Source organism: Monodelphis domestica, chromosome 3 (assembly GCF_027887165.1).
Source record: "Monodelphis domestica isolate mMonDom1 chromosome 3, mMonDom1.pri, whole genome shotgun sequence".
In the NCBI taxonomy this organism is placed as follows: Eukaryota; Metazoa; Chordata; class Mammalia; order Didelphimorphia; family Didelphidae; genus Monodelphis; species Monodelphis domestica.
Genome location: NC_077229.1, coordinates 46,913,114 through 46,933,045, shown reverse-complemented (window position 1 = coordinate 46,933,045; position 19,932 = coordinate 46,913,114). Strand labels below are relative to the sequence as shown.

At 40.3% G+C, this 19,932-nt stretch overlaps 1 protein-coding gene across 1 annotated transcript; it reads left to right on the top strand.

Moving 5' to 3' along the window:
- The first annotated feature begins 251 nt into the window (after window positions 1-251).
- Window positions 252-2,447, top strand: HCAR2 (hydroxycarboxylic acid receptor 2). The gene has a single exon (XM_001374136.4). It carries the CDS (start codon window positions 388-390, stop codon window positions 1,471-1,473), a length of 1,086 nt encoding a protein of 361 aa, XP_001374173.1. The 5' UTR covers window positions 252-387; the 3' UTR covers window positions 1,474-2,447.
- Window positions 2,448-19,932: the final 17,485 nt, after the last annotated feature.

Here is a 19,932-nt window from a genome sequence, read left to right as displayed (position 1 = left end):
TTCCATAAAGAATGTCCTTCACATTCTTAGTAATCAAATGGCAATCAATGGGGCTAGATTTACCCTTCACATTTTCACCAAATATTGTGGATTCTGTTAACTGTGGGGATTTTTATTATTTGTTTATGCAAACAGCTGCCACAAGGTTGCATAAGCTCTCTCTGCTCTCTGTCACTCTCTCTGCTCTCTCTTTTTTTAAAGCTGTTTCGTAGCTTCCTGGTAACCATTCAGTCATCTATTTCGACACTTCTGACATAACATAAAGGCAGGCCCACAACTACTCACCCTCACACACACCTCTTTCCTTGAGTGCTCATTAGGAGAAGCAGTCAGCCAGTTGTAGAGAGGAAACTCCTCGGTGGAGGGCTCTGCTTCACAGCCAAAGCCATGAACAGCAAAAACTGCTGTGTCTTTCGTGATGAATTTATTCCTCGGGTGTTGCCGCCTGTGCTGGGCTTGGAGTTCGTGTTTGGAGCCCTTGGCAATGGTCTGGCTCTGTGGGCTTTTTGCTTTTCCCTGAAGTCCTGGAAATCCAGCCGGATCTTCCTTTTCAACCTGGCCGTGGCTGACTTCCTTCTGATCTTTTGTCTTCCCTTTCTGACAGATAACTATGTCAGAAAATGGGACTGGAAGTTTGGTGACATCCCTTGCCGGATGATGCTCTTCATGTTGGCCATGAACAGGCAGGGCAGCATCATCTTCCTCACAGTGGTGGCTGTGGACCGATACTTTAGAGTGGTTCATCCCCATCATGCTCTGAACAAGATATCCAATAGGACAGCAGCCGTCATCAGTTGCCTTCTATGGGGTGTCACCATTGCCCTTACTGGCCACCTCCTCATCACTTCCCATGTGAAAAAGATGGGAGACTCACAGTTCTGCAGCAGCTTTGCCATCTGTCCAACCTTTGGCTGGCACGATGCCATGTTTCTACTGGAGTTCTTCCTGCCCCTCGGCATCATCATATTCTGTTCCACCAGCATCATCTGGAGCCTTCGGAGGAGGCAATTGGACAAGCAGGCTAAGATCAAGCGGGCCATCCGATTCATCATGGTGGTCGCCATCGTCTTTGTGATCTGCTTTTTGCCCAGTGTGGCTGTGCGTATCCGTATCTTCTGGCTCCTCTACTCACAGGGCACCAGTAGCTGCAAGATCTACCGCTCAGCAGACCTGGCCTTTTATATAACCCTCAGCTTCACCTACATGAATAGCATGCTGGACCCCCTGGTATACTACTTCTCCAGCCCATCTTTCCCCAACTTCTTCTCCAAGCTGATCACTTGCCGTCTTAGGCAAAAGTCAACAGGAGAGTCTGATAACAACCGGAGCACCAGTGGAGACCCCACAGGGGACTTGTGCCTGACCAATTCCAGTTGTGCAAACACCATCACCCGACAGAATTTGCCAGATGCATTAATGACCAATTCTAGTGTGGCATGGAACTCCACAAGGATAGACCCAACGTCTCCTTAAACTATCCAGGTGTTGGCAGAGAAAAGAGAATGAGGCTACTAGAATCAAGATCTCTGGAAATGGGGTCTTGCTGTTCTGTGGACCAATACCAGTGGACTGGCTCATAGACACCTGTTGTCTTCGGTGCGATCACTCGAATGGAATAAAAGGATCTATTCTGATCTGCTGCCACAGATCCTTTAGGGAAAAGGATGGAAGCAATGCTAATCTTCTGGAATGCTTGGCTTAATTTATGGATCTCAAAACATGGTCTAGATGCAAACCTAACAACAGTGGAATCGAAGGCAGAAGAGGCCATAAATTTTTGCCAGCTCTCTCCCAGCCATAGAGGTGCTGATCAGAGCTCGAATTTTGTTCCTCTTCTCTTTCTGCATGCGGAAGGAGTGGTGGGTGGGGAAGGAAGCATCCTGCATTTCAGGAGCAATGTCCAACAAGACTGTGTTCTCCTTGGTTCAAGCAGATCCAAGTGAAAGGAGGGGAGCCCTGTCCTTCCAGAGGCAGGTCAGACCACCAAAAACCTGGGTTTAAGGTGGGGTCGGTTCATCTGGGATCAAAGAGACACCCTACTTTCATTGAATAATATCTGTATTTTCCAGTGGGGAAAGGAAGAGAATGAACACAAGGAAATGTCGAGCCCATTAGATGGTGGGGAATTGAACAGTGATACTAAATGGCATTTTCAGTACTGCTAATGGGTTACTAATCCATTCAAGGCTTGTTTACACTTGAGGGTTGAGTAGCTAAAGGAAAAAAAAAAACTCTGGACTCAGAAGAAAACTGCCTCTTGTTTGCTTTTGTCTTTAAAAGGGAAAATGCTACTACCTGGGGTTGGAAGGGAGGTGGTTTTGTGGTGTGTATGTGCTCTTTGCCACTTCTGTTGTACAAAAGTTACCATCTTTTCATTGCTCTAATAAACTTAGGAAAGATCCCAGCCTGTGTTTGCATGTGTCTGGGTGATGGGTCACAGCAATGGACCTCTGTTCTTTGGGCTGAGTTATTCTGAGTTATTGAATGTGTATGGTGGGTCAAAAAAACAAAAACAAAACTCAGATGAGCATCTGAGTGAAAATAAAATTCACTGGGGAAAAGAGAGCTCCTGGTTTAATAGTTTCAGCTCTTCATCAAGGAAAAGTACTGGTTTGTGGGGGTTAGTCACCTGGGTTTCTGCTAAACTCTTTTCTGGCTCTCGGGCACTCCTGGATTCCTTGGCAAGTAGAAGCTTGTCCCTGACCTCCTTAGATCCTGATAGGAAACTTACAGATGGTCCCACCCTATTCTGGCTAAACAGAGATAAATAAATAATGAGAATAATCCCCATATTTCAAGGCTCCCTTGGACAGGCTCACCGTAGAACAGGTCCGAGAATCACAGAGCTGGAATCGAACTTTGAAGCCTTCAAGTCCAACCACAGAAGGAATCTGAGCCTACCTCACTTAAAATCATGGCCAAGGTTATTGGGTGTAAATTGGGTGTAAATAGCCATTTTAAAAAAGCCATATCTTCTTAGCATCAATTCTTTTTTTTTTTAATTTTTAATCCTTGCTTTCTATCTTAGAATCAGTACTGTGCATTGGTTCCGAGACAGAAGAGCAGTAAGGGCTAGGCAGTGGGGGTTAAGTGACTTGCCCAGGGTCACACAGCTAGGAAGTATCTGAGGTCACATTTGAACCCAATCCTGGCTCTCAATTCATTAAGCCACCTTGCTGCCCCTTTGAATTATTTTATAGTGGTTGTTTTTTGTTTTTTGTTTTTTTTAAAAACCCTTACCTTCCGTCTTGGAGTCAATACTGTGTATTGGCTCCAAGGCAGAAGAGTGGTAAAGGCTAGGCAATGGGGGTCAAGTGACTTGCCCAGGGTCACACAGCTAGGAAGTGGCTGAGGCCGGATTTGAACATAGGACCCAGTGGTTGTTTTTTTAGCTTTATATTATTGACCTAAATCTTGAAGGAAGCCTGGAATTCTAAGAGGTGGAAGGGGTTCAGGGAAAGCATTCCTGTGAGAAGGCATAGATCATCTCCTTTACAAAGAGGAAGAGCCTACTAACTAGAAAAAGACCAGGGACTTCCCCTAACCTGAAATCCATGACTCAGTGGTGGATTCAAGATCAAAAACCTCTAATTCTTGAAACAGCATGATTCTGCAAGTGTCTGCCAAACCATCTCTCATGCAAGGAGGAGGATTGTTTCCCTTGAGCAAAAGAAATAGGTAGGGCAGAAAAGAAGTCTTTTCTCTTTCTTTCTATCATCCACTTCAAGGGATCCAGCTGGATAAATTTGTCCATTCCTGGACAAGTCCTAAAGTCTTAAAAAAAAAAAGGCCATCCTTAAACTGAAAAAAAAAAAAGCCTTTGCAACTCTTCTGTTTTAGAACTAAAACAAAGCTTCCTAGCTGGGTGACCCTGGGCAAGTCACTTAACCCCCTTTACCTAGCCCTTATCACTCTTCTGCCTTGGAACCTATACCCAATATTAATTCCAAGAAGGAAGATAAGGGTTAAAAAAAAAAGAATTAATACTAAGACAGAAGGTAAAGATTAAAAACAAAACAACCAAAAATGAAAATCCTGAAATTACCCAGAATAACCTTAGCCCCAAAGAAGGGATATGAGAAGATACCCTCGCTCCATCATTCCTTTGCAGAGATAAAGGTAGGAGTGGGGTCCATAGATGTAGAACATTGCAAAGAATGCCAGGTTTTTCCAACATATTGATTGGTTTTGCTGAATTTTTGGTTCACTGCTGCCTCATTCAAAAAGTCTCCCGCAGTAATACCAAAGCCTATTTTGAGAGATGGCTTGATTGGTTCTGCTCTATGACAACAACTTCAAATAATCATGATATCCCTCTAATGTCCTTCGCTCCCTTTAATAAAGTTGTGAGTCAATTATCCATAGAGGTCTTGAAATGATCTCCCCTTTGGGATAGCCTCTCTTCGTGTAATGAGATCCATGGTTCAGTGAAATAGACTCTCCTCTGTATGAAATAAGACTTTTATGTGTTCTAAACATCCTTTTTCCAAGAGCAGGTCTAGTATTCCAAACACTGGAGGAAAAATGTTTACCTATCATGATTTTCTAAATTTTAATCAATAAATTTAAACTGTTTTTTTAGAGACTTCATCTTGCCTATTTCCCTTGATCATACGGGTAATATTTCTCTGGACCTTCTCTAGGCAGCATAGGGCTTGGGCACTGAACTTGGAGTCAGGAAGACCTGGGTTCAAATCATACCTCAGATGTGTGACCTTGTGCAAGTCATTGAATCTCATTCTTTGTCAGTTTCCTCATGTGTAAAATGAGAGGGTTGTACTCAGCAGCTTATGATCTTGTAAATCTAGGACCCTCAGGACTTTGTGTTCTTCTTCAGGTGGGGTGAAATTCCCAGAAATACTTGATGCTTTAGGCAGTGATGCGGTAATTGTATTCAAAGCTAGGGAGAAATGACATTTACACAGTGCTTTGAAGTTTGCAAAACACTATGTACATTATCTTATTTAAGGTCTATAATGACTACAAGATAGAAACTGCAGGTATCATCAACCCCACTTAATAGGTAAAGGAACTGAGGCTCAGAGAGGGCCAAGAAGCACCTTAAGAATGGATATTAGGGGCAGCACAGCAGCTAGAGTACCTGACCTGTGAGATCCTGGATTCAAATCCAACCTTGGAACCTTCCTAGCTGTGTGACCCTGGGCAAATCATTTAACCCCAAATGCCTAGCCCTTATGACTCTTGTCTTAGAACTGATACTGGTAGAAGGTAAGGCTTTTGGGGGACAAAAAAGGATAATTATTGCTTTATTCACTAGCTACCAGAGCAGCAAATGATAGACAGAGGGTACTTAATAAATGCTTGCTGAATTAAATTGAGTGACTTACCAAAGGTCTACCAGGTGTTGAATGTTCTGACATTTGCTTTCAAACCCAAGCTTTCCTGACTCCAAGTCTTCTTATTAGTTCAGCCAAACTGTCTTTGGAAAATGTCAAAGCAAGAGGACATAACATCAGGTTTGTGATCAGGGAGATCTGAGTTCATATCCAGCCTCAGTGCTTACTAGCTGTGTGGCCCTGGGAAAGTGACTTAACCCCTGTCTGCCTCAGTTTCCTCTACTATAAAACTGGGATAATCACAGAGTTGTCAAGTTCAAATGAGATATTTGTAAAGTGCCTAGTATATGGTAGGTACTTAATAAATGCTTGTTGCCTGCTTTTTTTTCTAACACTTTTCCCAGTGATGCTGGGCAGTTAGATGACATTTCTGGATGCAGCAGATAAATAGGATATATCCTCACAGATTAACTTAGAACATTATTTCTCTAAGTACTATCTCTAGTCCCTTGAGAGTCCCTGAAACTCCTTTATTCATTCATTTATTCATTCATTCATCTATTTATTTATTTATTCATTCATTCATTCACTCATCTATTTATTTATTCCTTTCTTCCTTTATTTATTTATACCGTTAAATTGAAGGGATTAAAGTAGGTAATGAGGAAACTAAACTATCATTTTTGTGGTTGATATGATGGTATTCTTAGAGAATTCTAGCAAATCAACTAAAATGCTGGTAAAAATAATTATTAACTTTAGCAAAGTTGCAGGTTACAAAATAAACCCACATAAATCATCAGTATTTCTGTATATTTCCAACACATCTCAGCAGCAAGAATTAGAAAACAAAGCTCCATTTAAAATCACTCTAGATTGGAACGACCTCCAGGAATTGATGCAGAGTGAAAGGAGCAGAACCAGGAGAACATTATACACAGAGACTGATACACTGTGGCACAATCAAATGTAATAGACTTCTCTCCTTGCAGCAATGCAATAATCCAAGACAACTCTGAGGGACTTATGAAAAAGATGCTATCCACATCCAGAGAAAGAACTGTGGGAGTGGAAATGCAGAAGAAAAACAACTGCTTGATCACATGGATCAGTGGGGATATGATTGGGGTAGATAGACTCTAAATTATCACCCTGGTGCAAATATCAATAATATGGAAATAGGTCTTGATCAATGACACCTATAAAACCCAGTGGAACTGAGTGTTGGCTATGAGAGGGAGGTAGGAGGAGGGCAGGGAAAAGAACATGAATCTTGTAACCATGGAAAAATATTCTAAATTAACTAATTAAATAAAAATTTCCAAAAAATAAAATAAAATGAAAATAAAATCACTCTAGACAATATAAACATTTGGGAATCTATCTGCCAAGACAAACACAAGGAATCATATGAACACAACTACAAAACACTTTCCACACAAATAAAACAAGATCTAAACAAATGGAAAAACATTAATTGCTCATGAGTAGGACAAGCTAATATAACTATAAAAGTTAAACATCCTTTTGTGGTTGCCATCACTGTAAAAATTAAAATTAAATCTCAAATAATAAAATATTATATTTTAAGGGATTTATTAATAATCATTAGAAATTAGGGAATAAAGAGCATACAAAATAAAGACCATGTGCCCATGGCTGATTAGCCATTTCAAAATTCCTGCACTTAGCTTACCACCTCCACCATGTTGACTGAAAGCCCAAGAAAGAGGCTAAAGAGGACCACCCACTTGCTAATATCCTCTGTCTACAGGAAGTACCTAATGACAGGATATCAGTGGGCTCCCAGGAAATGTAGTTCTTTTTTAGAGTAACAGATTCTCAATTATACATAATAAAAATGACAATCCTACATAAACTAATTTAATTATTCAGTGCCATACCTACCAAACTATCAAGAAACTTTTTTTTTTTAATAGAATTAAACCCTTACCTTCTGTCTTAGACTCACTATTGTGTATTGGTTCCAGGGTAGAAGACCAGTAGGGGCTAGGCAATGGGGGTTAAGTGACTTGTCCAGGGACACACAGCTAGGAAATGTCTGAGGCCAGATTTGAATCCAGGACCTTCCATCTCTAGGCCTGACTCTCAATCCACTGAACTCCCCGCTCCCCACCCCGAAACCCTTTTAGAAGGATCTGCAGAATTAAAATTATTTTTCTAATAATACTAAAATGTCATTTGCCTATTAAAATACTCCTCTTTCCCAGCTACATATCTGTGTGAAGCTAAATTTTCTTAAACAGCAGATTGAATGCAGAAGCAGACAGGAGCCAGACATTAAACAGATTAGTAAAAATATGTAAAACAATGTTATTCTTCTCATTGTTTTTGTTTTGAAAAAGATGATTCTTTCTAAATCTCAGTTATTCATGTTAAATATAATAGGTTGATTATTATTTTAAATGAATACATATTTTAAATTTTATCAGTTTTAATTTCCAACATGGCAAATGTTGGATAGATTTTTTTTTTAAATCCCCACATAGATTTTAAAAAATCTTTAGGGTCCTCAATCTTTTTTTTAAACCCTTACCTTCCATCTTAGAGTCAATACTATGTATTGGTTCCAAGGCAGAAGAGAAGGGATAGGCAATGAGAGAGTGAAGTGACTTGTCCAGACACACACCAGGAACTTTCTGAAGTCAGATTTGAACCCAGGACCTCCTATCTCCAGGTCTGATTCTCTATCCACTGAGCCACATACGTTTCCCTTCAACCATTTTTAAGTGTGTAAAAAAAGTTCTGAGACCAAAAAGTTTGCTAATTGATGACAAAATACCACATGGATTCTCTCCCAGACTGTCTTGCCTGATACTCAAAAATAAGTCAGCAATGCTTGAGGTTTATGACAACAGTGCTCAGAGCCTTAGGCAACGGATACTCATGGACAAGTCAGCAATACTTGAGACTGGATTTGAACTCAGGAAGATGAGTCTTCCTGGCTTGAGGTCCAGAGTTCCATTCACACCTGGAACTGTTGAAATGGAGCGGGCTTCCTGGAGAGGCAGTGATTTGCTCTCCTCAGTGACCCTGGAGTTGGTTTGTTAGGTGGAGATGCCTTTCATGCCTGAGTTAGAATGGACAGTTGTTGAGTCCTTCCTTCCCTTAGGTCCTGCTGCGTGGATTGGTAATGACCTTAGTCCTCCATTTTATCCAGAACCAGCAGCAGCTATTTTCTTCACACCTTCCACCCTTTAGCTGTCACCTCATCAGCCATCTCCCCCTGACCTAGCCACTCACTTGTGACCCACCCAGCTGTCCAGTTATGGAATCAGAATGAAATCAGTCCACTCATTACTCCTGGAAAGGTGGTGTGTGTTGATTAACTTTCCTATGGCTCCACTGGCCATCCTTGCAACTTTCTAAATGAAATATCTTTTTTCTGGTCACTCTTCCTCTCTAGATCTATTAGGATGTAAACTCATGGACTTGTGAGAAGAACGCTATCCACATTCAGAGAAAGAACTGTGGGAGCGGAAACATAGAAGAAAAACAACTGCTTGATCACATGGTCTGATGGGGATATGACTGGGGATGTAGACTCCAAATGATCACCCTGGTACAATTATCAATAATGTGGAAATAGACCTTGATCAATGATGCATGTAAAACCGTGGAATTGTACATCGAATGGGAGGGAGGAAAAGAACATGAATCGTGGAACCATGGAAAAATATTCTAAATTAATTAAATAAATAAAAATTTCCAAAACTTGAAAAAAAAAAAGAACGTAAACTCATGGAGGCAGCTTGGTTGCTCAGTGGACAGAGAACAAGACCTAGAGACTGAAGGTCCTGGGTTCAAATCTGATCTCAGGTACTTCCTAACTGTTTGACTTAACCCCCATTGCCTAGCTCTTTTCTGCCTTGGAACCAATACTTGGTAATGATTCTAAGATGAAAAAAGGGTTACAAGACAAAAGAATGTAATCCCCTTTGAGGGCAGGGACTGGCTATGTAAGTCCTATACTTGGTACATGGTGAACTTAAGCCTATAGCTTTTCATTCATTCTCAAATTCAGTGATTTTTTAAAATGACATCTAATTCACTATAACATATTTCTACTTTATAAAAATCAGTAAAGTCCAAGAAAATCTGGGATAGTGGAATTGCTCGTTGGCTCCAGGAGGAGAGGGAAAGAACACTAATCATGTGACCGTGGAAAAATATTCTGGATTAATTAATTAAATAAGTAAATTCTAAAAAAAAAATCTGGGATAACAGCTGACTTTAGATAACATTTTAAGGTCTTTTCATACTTCTCATTTGACCAACCCATAGCCCTGTGGGTACATACACATATACTTATCCCCATTTTACAGGTGAGAAAACCAAGGGCCAAACTAAATAGTTTGCTCATGGTCACATACCTTGTGAGTGAGAATGTGGGATTCCCACCCAGGTGGCTTTCCTGGCTCCAACTTCTCTAGTACACAACTGAGTAAACAGTGGAAAGAGGAGACAGAAGGGTAGATGGTACAGAGAAAAGAAGTCAGAGGATCTGGGTACCAGTCAGAGTTCTATCTCTTCCTAGGTATCTGTGTGACCCTGGTGCAGTCATTTCATTTCTCTAGGCTTCGGTTCTGTCTGTAATTTTAAGGATGGTTAAATTAGGTTTCCTCTAGGGTCCTTTGAGGCATCCTTCAATGAGTCTATGAACACCCTGAGGCCATTAGACAGCACAGTGCATGGAAAGATGGACCCAGATTTGGGAAGACCTGAATTCAAATCCTACCTCAGACACTAGCTGTGTGACTCAGACACATACTGGCTGTGTGGCTAATAATGATGCTTCCATCTCAGAGTTGTTGTAAGAGTCAGATATGTTAATAAATGTAAAGTGATCCATGGTTGCCTCTAATAGGGCCAAGTTGATGCCCATTCATCCAGCTTTGGTTTTACAGCATTGGATCACACCTGCTTTGAAATCAGAGCAACTAGCTTTAATTCCTACCTCTGATATTTGCTACCTGTGTGACCTTGGACAAGTCACTTATTCTCTAAATCTTATTTTCCTCAACTATAAGTGAAGAAATTGAGCTAGATGGCCTTTGAGGTTCCTTTCAGCTATAGATCAATAATCTAATGATCTAACCTACTCCCCCCACTTTAGAGATGAAGAAAGGAAGACTGGGGAAGGTTAAAGACACTTTCTCAGGGTCATACAGGTAGCAAGTAACAGGACTGGGATTAGAACTCAGGTCCTCTGCCTAGCAATATCATATCTCAAACTATATTACAAAGTGGTAATCATCAAAATAATCTGGTACTGGCTCAGATATAATGAGGTAGCTCAGTGGATTGAGAACCAGGCTTGCAAATGAGAGGTCCTGGGTTCAAATTTAGCCTCAGAGACTTCTGAGCGATGTGATCCCTTTTGCTTAACCCTTAATGCTCTTCTACCTTGGAACCAATATACTGTATTGATTCTAAGATAGAAGGTAAAGATTTTTCTTTGAACCCTTACCTTTCATCTTACTGTGTATTGGTTCTAAGGCAGAAGAGTGGTAAGGGCTGGGCAATGGGGATCAAGTGACTTGCCCAGGGTCACACAGCTAGGAAGTGGCTGAAGCCAGATTTGAAAAGAACTCATTATTTGAGAAAAAATGCTGGGGAAACTGGAAAACAGTACAGTAGAGACTGGGGATGGCCTAACACCTCACACCATATGCCAAGATAAGATCGACATGGGTACAGAAGTTAAAACATAAAGGGTGCTATCGTAAGCAAATCCAGGGAGCATGGAACAGTTTACCTGTCGGACCTATAGCTAAAGGAAGAATTCAGGACCAAACAAGAGACAGAAAGGATTATAGAATGGAAAATGGAAAAGATTTGCATAAACTGATGCACAGTGAAGTGAGCAGAACCAGAAGGACACTGTATACAGTAACAGCCACATTCCTTAATGAATCAATGTGAATGACATCCAAGACTATCCCAGAGACTAATGCTAAAAAATGCCATCTGCCTCCAGAGGAAGAAGTGATGGAGTCTGAACGTAAACCAAGATATGCTATATTTTACTTTCTTCTCCATTTTTTTTTGAGATCTCTTTCACAAAATGACTAATGTGGAAAAATGTCTCAGATGGCTTACTGTCTCAATGGGGGGAAGTGGAGGTGGGTGGGAGGGAGAGAATTTGGAACTCAAAAAAATGTTTAAGTGAAAGTTAAAAATTGTTTTTAAGGGGTCAACTAGGTGGCTCAGTGGATTGAGAGCCAAGCCTAAAGATGGGAGGTCCTGGGTTCAAATCCGACCTCAGACACTTCCCAGCAGGGTGACCCTGGGCAAGTCACTTGACCCCTATTGCCTAACCCTTACTGCTCTTCTGCCTTGGAACCAATACCTAGTATTGATTATAAGAGAGAAGGTAAGGGTTTAAGGAAAAATCAAAGCAGGTAAGTGGTTCAGTAGATTCTGAAGTCAGGAGTTCAAATCCAACATAGTACTTGGAAAGCATAGTTGGGCTGCAATTGGAGGCTGTATCTCCACAGAGGCTTCCCTGGAGGGTGGCAGGAGCCAGAAGAAAGGGTAGTGGGCTGTGGGGTGTTGTTCTTTCTGAGCTCTCATCCCTTCACCATATGATAAAACCAACTTGGTCAACTGTTTCCTACGACCCCATGGAGATGAGATGGTGCGCCGTGTACCATCCTTCGGTCCATTGGGCCAACACGTCTTACCTGGGTTTCCCAATCAGCTTTCAGAGCATGCCAAATCTATTTATTTAAAACCACTTATCAACTCCAAATCGGAGCAGAGCTTCAGGTGAACCGCACAGCAGAGAAATTCGACTTCAGGAAGAGGAGGAGGACAGCGTTAATAACAGCTTGGTTTTTCCATAGGCAAACAATGTCCAAATGCTCTCTCCTCCCCTCCACCTGCCTTTTATTTTAGTGAGGGAAATTAATCACAGAGCTATGTAGGATGCAAATTAATGGATCACAGAGAAACTACTTTTATTGGCTACCTTTCATGATAAAGAAATCTCTCAACCTCTTCGGTTCCCATGGTAGCTGAACATTAGCGTGGTTAATACTTATTAATTTTTTCTTACATTTAAGGAAATAAAGCAAGACTGCTATAAATAATAGAGCGGATCCAGAAAAAAAATCAAACTCCTCTCAACCTCAATATATCCAGCTGCCTCCTCCTCCTCCTTCTTTCTTACCTTATGCCTTATAATCAATACTGTGTATTGGTTCCAAGATAGAAGAGCGGTAAGGGCTAGGCAACGGGGGTCAAGTGACTTGCCCAGGGTCACACAGCTGGGAAGTGTCTGAGGCCAGATTTGAACCTAGGAGCTCCCATCTCTAGACCTGGCTCTCAGTCCACTGAGCAACCCAGCTGGCCCCTATTATTATTTATAATAAAATGTTCCAATCTGTTTTTTATTTTAAAAGCATAGTATTAAATGAACACTCTAATGCAAATACTATCAACAAAGCAATGGGTTCAAATCAAGAAAACATCTAATGCCCAGTGGACTTACGTGTCGGCTATGGGGGGTGGGGGGGAGGAAAAGAAAATGATCTTTAATGAATAATGCTTGGAAATGATCAAATAAAATATAATTTAAAAAAAGCATAGTATTAGATCTGCTATTTTATCTGTGCAGGGGACTCCTGGATAGAGACATTTTTCTCACTATAGGTCAATACCTTCTCTGAAACTTGTATTAACCTATCACAATGAGAAGTTAAGTGACTTGTCCATAGTTACACAGTAGGTATCAAAGGCAAGACTTGAATCCGGGGCTTCCTGGCTTTTAGACCAGCTCTCTCCCGACTTTGGCACATTGCCTTCCTTTTATAAAAGATGTGATCAATCTAGGAACTGTTTGTTTTTGTCTTGGTTACCTCAATGGGCAAATGCACAGTAGGATTTTAGAAATAAATTCTTGTTGAACTGAATAGAATATTTAACATCACAAATATCTAATAAACTTTCTTTTTTTCTTAGAAGACGTAGATTCTAGAATCAGAGGTGCCGGGGAAATGGAAGAAGAGAATTCTGAGAACCTTTGGTGGAATACATAACAACAGAAATATTCTTTGAATAATAATTGTGAATGTCCACTGTCAGAGAAAGAACTGATAAATAGAAATGGGCATGACAGTTTTATATATAAATGCATATATCGTTATCAAAGGATGCTTTCTCTAGAGTGCGGTAGGGAGGAAAGGAGACACCTGGGAACTTTAATGTAACAAAGAAATAAATAAATTTAACTAAAAAGAGGGGAGGGAGAGAGACAGAGACAGAGAGAGACAGAGACAGAGAGCACCTTTGGGGGACCAGCCCTTAAGTTCATTACTGATGACAGTCTTGTTTCTAGGTTTGTTATCTCCTATATTACACAGGAAGTTTCTTAAGGATGTGACTTAGCCTACTCTTTCATAGGATGTATAGCTAGAAGGGAGCCACTCCTCTCATTTAAGCATTTTTCTTTACTACTATGAGTCTCTGTTTCCCTATTCCCAAGGTGAAAGTATTGGACTAGAATAGTAGGGTCAAACTCAAATAGAACAGAATATGTGCTACATATTGACTGAGAAAACCACAAATTAACATTATCTATGTTGTATTCTCAGAGCAAGTTGGTTGTGTAGGGGACAGAGTGCTATTTCTGGTGTCAGGAGGCTGAGCTCAAATCTACCCTCAGACGCTTACTAATTCTATGAGCCTGGGCATATTGCTTAGCCCCATTTGCCTCAGTTTCCCCATCTGTCAAATGAGTTGGAGAAGGAAATGTTAAATTGTTCCAGTATCTCTGCCAAGAAAACCTCAATGGGGTCACGAAGAATCAGACAGAACTGAAAAAACAACATTCTATTTTTATTTATTTATGCCTTTTATTTATATATTCTATATATTTGGGTTATCCATTGTATTCTTATTTATTTTGCTAAACATTTTCCAATTACTTTTGAATCTGGTTCCTGCCCAACCTAGAGCTTTCCTGGTCCCATAGAGGTGGCTCAGGAGTTTGACACCTCAGGACTAAATGACCTTTTAACTCCTTTCTGACTCTAGATGTATGATTTTAAGCAAGAAGTAGAGTGATTTGAACCCAAAGTTTCTCACTCCAAAGCCAAAACTCTTTTTCTTTTGTAGTGCCCAGTATATGTCTCTAAGGGAAAAAATATATTTTATTTTTTGGATAGCATATTTAAAAAATATTTTCCCCTTCAGTTGTGTGAAAAAACAACTTTTAACTTTCAATTTTATTCCTTAATTTTGAACTGACTTCTCGCCCTCCTTTCCTTTTTCCCTTCCCCACTCCCTGAGATGGGAGGCAATCTGATATAGGTTTTTTGCGTGTAATAATATAAAATCTTTCCATATTAGTGGAAGAGAACTTGAATGCAAAAGAGAAAAGGGAAGAAATAAAGTGAAATCTAGCATGCCTTGGTCTGCATTCAGACTCCAACAGTACTTTCTCTGGAGGCCGGTGGCAGTTTTCCTCCAGAATCCTTGAGGATTTCCTTGGATCGTTGTATTGCTAAATAATTGATCAATGTTCATGACACATCACATTGCTGTTTTCGTGTACCATGTTCTCCTGCTTCTGCTCACTTCACGCTGCATCAGTTCATGTAGGATGTGGAAAATGTACCTTTTTTGGCACCCCCAAACAACCTTTGGATTTTGAAGGGGAAAAAGATGCTCCATCTTAAGACTGAAGCTATAAACTTGCTTTTCCCCCCTGGTTGTTCTTTGTTTATCTGTAAACAAACTTCTTGGGTGGTACAGTGATTAAATGAGCTAGGCAGAGCCATGTGGACAAGCCGTACTATGTGGCCATTCTAAACACAGGTGGTGGCTCCTGGCCTCAGGAAGCTTACTTCTTGTCTGGCCTGAGGTCAGAGTCCTCCAATCAAAGAAGCTTGGGAAAGAAGCATAAATTGGTGGAGAGGAAAGGAAATCACTCTCTCCCCCCTTGGAATCTCAGATTGAGGAAGCATTCTGTTTGGCACCAGGCCAGCACAGCCTACTGAGGAAGAAGGTGGCTAAGAGAGTGGCTGGCCACACGTGGCTGATGCTTTTTCTTTCTCTGCCTTGCTTTTTATTATTATAGGAGTAAAAATGAACAAATACTCCTAGTATTTAAAAATATGTAGGATTTTAATAATAAATCAAAAGAGAGGGAAAGAAAAAGGATTCTTTCGGTTAAGTGAGCAGAGCAAAGAGAGCCAGAGACTCACACCTGCAGCACTTTACCAAAAGCACCAGCTTCAAAGAAAGAGCCCTGCGGTGTGGATCTCAGCCAAATTTATCTCCTGAGCATCCTCACGTAAAATGAGACGTAACTTAAAAGGATGCTGGGAATGTAGCTCAGGTGTGGCAAATTTTCCACCTGCACATTATGTGGTAAATAATTATAAATTATAAATTAAGATCATACATCTAGAGCCAGAAGGGAGTTTAAAGGTCATCTAGTCCAGGGGTGTCAAATTCCTGAGCCACCTACATGTGTCCAGGAAAGCACTAGAGTGGGCAGGAACTAGACTCAGATGTAATTGGGAAATATTTAACAAAATAAATAAAAATACAGTGAATAACATAAATATAAGACATCCACAAAATATCTATAGGTAAAATGCATAAGTGAAGTATCTCTCCAGAGAATTTTAATCATAACAAGGTCTATCCAAGTTTTTCTTAAATCATTCTGATTGTTTCTTGCAGCCCAATAGTATTTCATTTCAATCACTTACCACAATTTGTTCAGTCATTTCCCAAGAGCTGCTATAAATAAAAAATACATATATATTAAAGAATTTGCTGATCTCTTTTGTTTTCATTCCCAAGAGATCCCTCCTCCCTTGCTATTTAGAGTACTAGCCTTTCACACAAAGAATAAAACAGCAATAAAAAGAAAGCCACAACAGCAAAATTAACTAATGGCTCCCCAACGCCTCCATCACTGATTGCATTGAGGGCTCCACACGCTTGTCTCCCACCTCTGCAAAGAAAGGAGAATGGAGTGTTTTCTCTCTCCTTAGCGATCAAGCTCAGTCATTTTAATTTCATATTTCATTTTGATTGTGTTATTGTTGTCGTTGTCCTTATTATACTTTGAGCCACAAAAATTAGACCAGAAAGTGGTTAACCTTGTCCACAAAATCTGCATAAACCTCATCATAAAAACTTCTAGAGAAGCCAAGCCAACTGAACTTGAAATCTGATAACCAGACAGCCAGGCTTAAGGGACCGCTGTGTCTATAAAACGACCTCTTGTGAAAACATTCCAAGGCTGAGGCAAAGGCAAAACTTAGCCAAGCTGAGCTGAATAAAAGTGGCTGAGCTCCCTTCCTGAGGTTTCAATAAATATATATTTTTATGAGTTATCCATTTGTGAGTCGTGAATTCTTACGGGATTTCCGTTATCCTCAATTTCCCTCGTGAACTGGGAAGGGACCAACATGTACACAGATAATACAGAAAAATTGGGAAAAGCAGATTTCACAAGGTTCATAGGAAACATAGGTAGGAATCTAAGAATTAGAATGCTGGGGCAAGGGTGGGGGGTGATTAGGAAAAGGTAGGTGGCTCAGTGCATAGAGAGCCAGACCTAGAGATTGGAATCCTGGGGTTCAAATTTGGCCCCAAGACACTTTCTGGGTGGCTGAACTTAGTTGAGCCGAGGAGCTGATTTCAGAGGCCTTTTCTGACCTCCTTTTAAAGAGAATTTTCTCCTATGTCACCTCCCCTAAGTTCTCACATCTACCAATCACAGTAGACGTTTTCACAGGACTGACCATTCTTAATTCTCTGGGTAGACTAAAACTTCTGAGTAAGTTCACACCTCTTTGCCCCTTGCAAGTTTGCAAGTTGCCTGACCTTTATAGGTACTTAGCACCTTTTTGTGTTAGATCTAAAAATAGATTTAGCTTAAGGCTTTTGCCTCACTATAAATATGAGTTAAGTACTTTTCCACTGTTCAGTAAGGAGTTCACAACTTGATCTTCCCCTAAAGTATGCTTAAGTATGGGTGGAGTAATGTTAGAGTTCTCACATTCCTGATCAAGTACCTTCATTGTTTAAAATGGGGAATGGTCTTAACTAAATGTTCTAAGGTAGAGTCTGAGAATTTTTAACATTCACAAGTCTGAGAAATTTTAAGATTCACATTAGGTGACCCTGGCCAAGTCACTTAACCCTCATTGCCTCGTCCTCACCACTCTTCTGCTTAGGAGTCAATACTTAATGTCAATTCTAAGACAGAAGGTATGGGTTTTAAAAAAAAATACTTCAGGGGAAATCAGCTCAGCAGAAACAGTGGCTACTCAAAAATGAAATTCTGAAGATGAGAAGAGCGACCATTCCACTGAAGGGGACAAATGGAATGAGACCAATGTGGATGTGCAGGGAGCTCTCTAGTCAATTTAGATTTTAAAAAATTAAAGAGATTAGCCTTGGTAAGGAATAAGGCCACTTTATCATGTGAGCCAGGAGAAAAAAATAATAGATGCAGAAGGAGAAAATAATAGATGAAGGAGAAAATGATAGATGAGGATGAGAGGAGAAGAGGGAGCTCACAGCAAATGGCTTCCATTTTGGGGGGTAAAATATAAGGCAAGGTTCTTTGCTGTGCGAGAAGGGGGAGGTGAGCCATAAGTGGTTTGAGGAAGAATTGAAAGGTTTGGAAGGGCCACTGTGGAAAGTGGGATGGTGAGTTGACAAAGCAGCTAGGTGGCTCAGTGGAGAGAGTGCTAGACCTGAAGTCAGAAAGAACTCATCTTCTAGCCTCATATATTTATTTATTAGCTATGTGACTCTGGAAGAGTGACAACTCCATTTGCCGCAGTTTCCTCATCTGTCAAATGAGCTGGAGAAGGAAATGGCTAACCACTCCAGGATCTTAGCCAAGAAAACCACAAAAGGGGTCAGGAAGAGTCAAACACAACTGAAACAACAGAACAACAAACAAGATAAGTATTGCTAGATTATATAAAGTGGAAGAGAGTAACATGTAAGAAAAACCTATCTAAAATTGAACTCATTTGCTCCATCTATCTCCTGCATGTGCCTCATTACTTACACGTTGTCTCCATTATCTAAATGGAAGCTCCCTTAATAGAGAAAAAAACTTGTACAAGAATATTCATAGCTGCACTTTTTGTGGTGACAGAAAATTGGAAAATGAGGGGATGCCCTTCAATTGGGGAATGAACAAATTGTGGTATCGGTTGGTGATGGAATACTATTGTGCTCAAAGGAATAATAAAGTGTAGGAATTCCATGGAGACTGGAACAACCTCCAGGAAGTGATGCAGAGCAAAAGGAGCAGAACTAGGAAAACATTGTACACAGAGACTGATACATTGTGGTACAATCAAATGTAATGGACTCCTCTACCAGCAGCAATGCAATGACCCAGGACAATTCTGAGGGACTTATGAGAAAGATGCTGTCCACATGAGCGGAAACACAGAAGAAAAACACCTGCTTGATCACATGGGTGGATGGGGATATGATTGGGGATGTAGACTCTAACTGATCACTCTGGTGCAAATATCAATAATATGGAAATAGGTCTTGATCAATAACACATGTAATAGCCAGTGGAACTGTTTGTTGGCTACAGGAGGGGGTTGGGAGGAGGGGAGAGAAAGAACATGAATCATGGAATAATGGAATCATGGGAAAATATTCTAAGTTAATTAAATTATTTTTTCAATTAAAAACAAATAAATGGAAGCTCCTTGAGGACAAGGGTTGCATGAATTATCTCATTTAATAAGTGCTGTTATCTTTATTTTAAAGAGGAGGAACCTGATCCTCAGAGAAGTTAAGTGACTTGCCCAGGGTCATATAGTCACTGTCTGAGGCATGATTCAAACTCAGGTTTTCCTGACTTCAAGATCCATATTTTAGCTACTAGAACACATCTAACACAGTCATAATAATAACTTGAATTTACATAGAACTTTAAGGATTTTCAAAAATGTGATCCTCACAAACCTTTGAGGGATTTAGGGTCAAGTGTTGTCACTTCTTGACCATTTCCAAATAATGTCACAGATACCTAAGCTCCCCCACCCTTAGCAGCAGTAGATCTCAGATCAGGAAGACATGGGTCCAAATCTAGCCTTGGACACTTACTAGCTGTGTGACCCTGAGCAAGTCATATCACCACTCTCTGCCTCCATTTCCTCATCTATAAAATGGAGATAATAATAGCACCTAGTTCCTAGGACTGTTATGAGGATCAGTTTAGAATATTTGCAAAGCACTTTACAAGCCTCTAAGTTCTACAGACATGCTGGCTAAATATTGTTATTATTCTGGTGATATTCTATTTCTTCATCTTCACTTCTTTTCTCTTGTTTTTTTGAAACGTTTATCTTCTCTCTTAGAATTGATATAAGTATCAGTTCCAAGCCAGAAAAGCTGTGAGGGCTAGGCAATGGGGGTTAAGTGTTTTGTCCAGGGTCACACATTCAAGAAGTGTCCAAGACTAGATTTGAACCCAGAACTTCCTATCTCCAGGCCTGGCTCTCTATCCACTGAGTCACCTAGCTGCTCCTAATACATCCATTTTATTTTATTTTATTATTTTATTTTATTTTATTTAAACCCTCATCTTCCATCTTAGAATTCA

Coding starts and splice junctions, on each gene's coding strand:
- HCAR2 (XM_001374136.4), top strand. CDS start 388: ATGAACAGCAAAAACTGCTGTGTCTTTCGTGATGAATTTATTCCTCGG.